Source organism: Lathyrus oleraceus, chromosome 3 (assembly GCF_024323335.1).
Source record: "Lathyrus oleraceus cultivar Zhongwan6 chromosome 3, CAAS_Psat_ZW6_1.0, whole genome shotgun sequence".
Taxonomy (NCBI): Eukaryota; Viridiplantae; Streptophyta; class Magnoliopsida; order Fabales; family Fabaceae; genus Lathyrus; species Lathyrus oleraceus.
Genome location: NC_066581.1, coordinates 318,803,739 through 318,808,083, shown reverse-complemented (window position 1 = coordinate 318,808,083; position 4,345 = coordinate 318,803,739). Strand labels below are relative to the sequence as shown.

The following is a 4,345-nucleotide window of genomic DNA, read 5'->3' as shown; positions in this document are numbered from 1 at the left end:
TTCCAAAGATAACAAACATCCAAGAACTAACAAACAGGAAAACTACATTAGGACAATTCATGGAATGAGTATTTCACTCCAATTAACAGTTTGGCAGCAAAGTTTGGTGTGATAGCAATGTCTATGGTTTAGCTTTCTATCCTCCTACCCTACTTGGAAGTAATTTAGGTAGTACTTGCTTCCCCTTCAAGCAAGAATAATCAAGACTATTTATGAACTTATCTCAAATTTACCAACAATTTTAGAAAATTAACAAACTGTTCAATATTCTTCCCCACCTCATTTATGGCAATAAACACAAAGAAAACTACCACATGCTCTCAAGTGAAAAGATCCAAGAACATTTAACCTTAAATGCAGTACAGTAAAACCACGCTGACAAAATAGAACAATCATATTCTCTTCGTAGTAAAAACAAATAAGATATGACAGAATCCAGTTATCGATTTCCATATCTATTCAAGGTAGTATATACAAGATGAAACTTGTGCAGAGAATACAGTTGATTTAAAGAAATGCTTTGATTTTCAATTCCAACTTTTACATGGAAAGAAATTTGAAACACAGTAATCTTCTCTAATTTCTATAGTCTAGGGTAAAAAGAAATGAAGGAAAGGGATATCTATGGACTTTGAAGAAGAAACGTGTAAAAGGATAAAATGAAAACAATAATAATGTTACAGAACAAGTATAGAAGAATCTCACCTATGGAAATTACCACCATTGATGAACAAGAATTCCACTTTGTCTAAGAGAATTGAAAAGTTCCAGGCATTGATCATATGTTTTCTCATACTTTGCACTCCTCTGCCCAGGACAACATCTCTGCCACCTATTGTAATGGCATTCGAGAAAAATCTCATCTATCAAGCAGATTGCCCCGGTTTCAAACAACCTCGGTATCAGATCAAATTCAGTACCCTCCACATCCATTTTCATCACAACAAAATCATTCTTTGTAACCGTGCTCTTTAACCAATTGGCGAAATCGAATCCCTGTATCTTCTCCACCTCCCCATCAAACTTCTTCCCTCTCGACTGCAAAGGTTGAATCCTACCCATCCCTCTTCCTTTAACCTCAACATGCTCCCCAGGATTTCGATGAATCTCGAAACTTAAAGTCTGATTCTTTACCCAAGCGGCATAAGGAATCAAAGTAAGCCCTTTCTTCAACCCATACTCCTTGTGAAAAGTCTTGTCAGCTTCAATTGCATACACATGAAATGTCTTGTTCTGTTTAGGATACTGTTTCTTAAACCAAGATCCTATGCTAGAGCCATAGCTTCTAGCTCCAACATCAACATACAAATACCTATTCTTGAAACTTATATCAACCATTGAAGATAGATACTTTATATTCATTATGTTCCTTTTCAAAGTAATCCATGGCTTCAATGGTTCCTTCTCAATCAATGGCTCAGCAATTCTAACCAAATCTTTTTTATACCCAGGAACATAACATTTTTCATTCGAATAATAATCACTAACGAATTTACCAGCAATATCATCATTAACACACTCATTCTTCAATACAGTTTCATGTATATGAGGCATTGAAGAATCAAAACCTTCTAAAACATGTAACTTAACTACTTTGAAACAATGAAACAAATCAAGGAATGAATTGAAACTATAAGTATCTTTAGGGTTTGTGAAATGAAATACCGCGAATCCTCCTGGCTTCAGCGTCCGAGCAATCTCCGCCGCGAATACTGCCGGCTTCGCCGACCTCGCAAACGAGCCTTCACCGGAGAAAACGAAATCAAAGTAATTCTCGCCGAACGGAATTCGCTCACCGCTTCCTGATTTTACAAGCGGCTTCACTGATTTCTTCGAAATTCCAACCGCCTTTCGGACGCCAATTTCTCTCAGCGCAAAAACATCGCGTCCGGTCGGCGTTTCCACGCAGAGTGACTCCGACTCAGTCGAGAGGTAACCGCCGGAGATTAGGTCATGAAACACCGACGAGTAGAAATGAACACTGTCAAGCCACTCCTTGCTAGAATAAAGCTCTGTTAGCGACGAATTTCCACGAACTCCGCCGGGAGTAGACTCACCGGAGAAAGGGTCATTGCCGGAAATAGCGATGGTGAGAGTCTCCGGCAAGGAGAAGAAGCAGAAATTACCGACGTGGCATGACTCACCGGCGATGGAGATGACGTAAGCGAAACGGATGGCGATGATGAAAACTCCAAAGAGGAGTAACCGTATCAGAAGGTTCCAGAAAGAGCTAGGCTTCGCTGCGGTATGTTCCATGGTAGCCATTGTGCACTTTTTTTTCATTACTCAAAATCTAATAAAAAAATGTAAAATAGAAAGAAAAAAATTGGAGTTTTTTATCTGGAGCAGAATCTAGCTGAGGTATGGTTAGCTCCGATTAAGGGTTTTGGTTCTGTGATAAAGATTGGGAAATAGAGAAAAACGCGAGGGGCAAAACGGGAATGCATGTTTCGAGAATGAACAAGGTTAAGAATGTTTTTGTCTGTTCTGTGTGTTTGGGTATGGAGAAGTAAAGAGCGAGTCCGTGACTCGGTAGTGTGCGACTCAGTGATGGTGGCAGAATATTAAAAGACAGTGGAGACTGGTAACCGGGAGGACCGGTGCAGGGGAAAGTGAAATTCGAAGCGGATTCTGATGCGTGGATAGAGGAGTGTAGTCTTTTTCGATACAAGGATCGATTTTTGCAAGTTTCTATGTTTGAAGAAATAATTAAATATATTCAATTTCTATTTTTGTTCATATTCGTTAAATTTTAAAACACTTGCCTTAAATAAATAACCTTTCTTAATATGGAAGAAAGAAAAACTAACTTTTTCGTCTTATTAAAGTATTTTATTTACATTTTTTATTTTATTTTAACAATATTATTTTTAGATTATTAATGTAGTATTATTTTTTATACTTAACAATATTATTTTTAGATTATTAATGTAGTATTATTTTTTATATTATTAATTTTGTTTTTATTAATCTTTATTTTACTAATAATAATTAATAAAAATATTTAAATAAATATTTCTATGAATAAATACGAATCAAGTTCTTTACTTCTTTCTTTCTCTGAAATCAAATATCTATTGTTTTATATGTCTTGAATGCTCTGTACTAAAAGGTATCAGTCAAAAATATGATATTTTAAACATGGGTCAGTTTATTCGACGTAGTCCATTTACGGTGATCTAACTTAGTCCTGTCCCGTAGGATGACTTGAAATCAGGACATGCTCTATTGAGTTTGGGTTTGGATTCAGCCTAAATTACTGGATTTTATATAGCCCATCAAGCATGAGGTATGTAAGGGCAACATGTTTTAGGTGAGAGACCAGACTGTACACAATCCCTCAACTATTAGGTCTGAAAATGAGAAATACTTTGTGCGAGAGACTGGATTATCCATAGACTTTTAATGGTGTTTCCCCTCTATCAGGGTCAAATTATTTTTATATTAGGGCAAATTGCTTATAGCCTAACTCTTCACTAGTTTGTCGTATTTAGAGTGTTGTTGAGGTCTCTTATTTGCAGGTATCAGTCCGGTTAGCCTTCTAATATGATATGGTTTGCCCTGTCTACTTTAGGGTATGATCTTCTGCCATTATCAAAAGCCTCATAGAGTTTATCTCATCCTTAAGGGGTGCTCTTTATCGTATTACTAAGTCCTTCAAGCATGAGACCTATAAGGGCAGAGTGCTTTCAATGACAGGACTTGCCAATACAATATCACCTCTACGATCAGAATGAGTTGTCATAGCCATATGGTATTGAATTCTCCTAGTGGGAAGGAGATGACACCTTTTCTTTTGTAGCCGAAAGCTTAACAGATCACGATCAAGGACGGTCAGAGATCCACTACATCCTTTGAGTATCCTTCCCGATCCTAGTAAGAACAAAAGAACACACACATAGGGACAAAGTGTTTTCAAAGTAGGTTGACCATCCTTCAAGGGCATATTTCATCTATAGCCTGAGATTTTTGCCTTTTTCAAGCTCTTATTATGTGCTGGTGGTTTGTTTATGTTTCGTTCTGGAACCAGAGATGGGGAGTTGAACGGAGGTGACGGTGGATCGTAGCCTCTGATGCAGTGGAGTGGGGGGATCTGTAGGGATAACACTTCAATGCTCATATATATATATATATATATATATATATATATATATATATATATATATATATATATATATATATATATATATATATATATATATATATATATATATATATATATAGATAGATATGAAGAAGAAGAGTGAAATAAAATTGCATTTGAAACTTGTTACTTCAATTTGGCGCATATGTTATATATAGAGAGAGGGCGAAATAACGAACTAACTATTTTCTCGTCATTCTT

The 4,345-nt window shown here is 36.3% G+C and overlaps 1 protein-coding gene across 1 annotated transcript; it reads right to left on the bottom strand.

The window, feature by feature from the left end:
• Positions 1–426: 426 nt before the first annotated feature.
• LOC127127384 (uncharacterized) lies at positions 427–2,702 on the bottom strand. Its single transcript, XM_051056557.1, has one exon. The coding sequence runs from the start codon at positions 2,281–2,283 to the stop codon at positions 715–717; it is 1,569 nt and encodes a 522-aa protein (XP_050912514.1). The 5' UTR covers positions 2,284–2,702; the 3' UTR covers positions 427–714.
• Between the last annotated feature and the right edge of the window lie 1,643 nt (positions 2,703–4,345).

Bases quoted from the DNA above. Each gene is read 5' to 3' on its own strand.
- LOC127127384 (XM_051056557.1), bottom strand. From the start codon at position 2,283: ATGAAAAAAAAGTGCACAATGGCTACCATGGAACATACCGCAGCGAAG.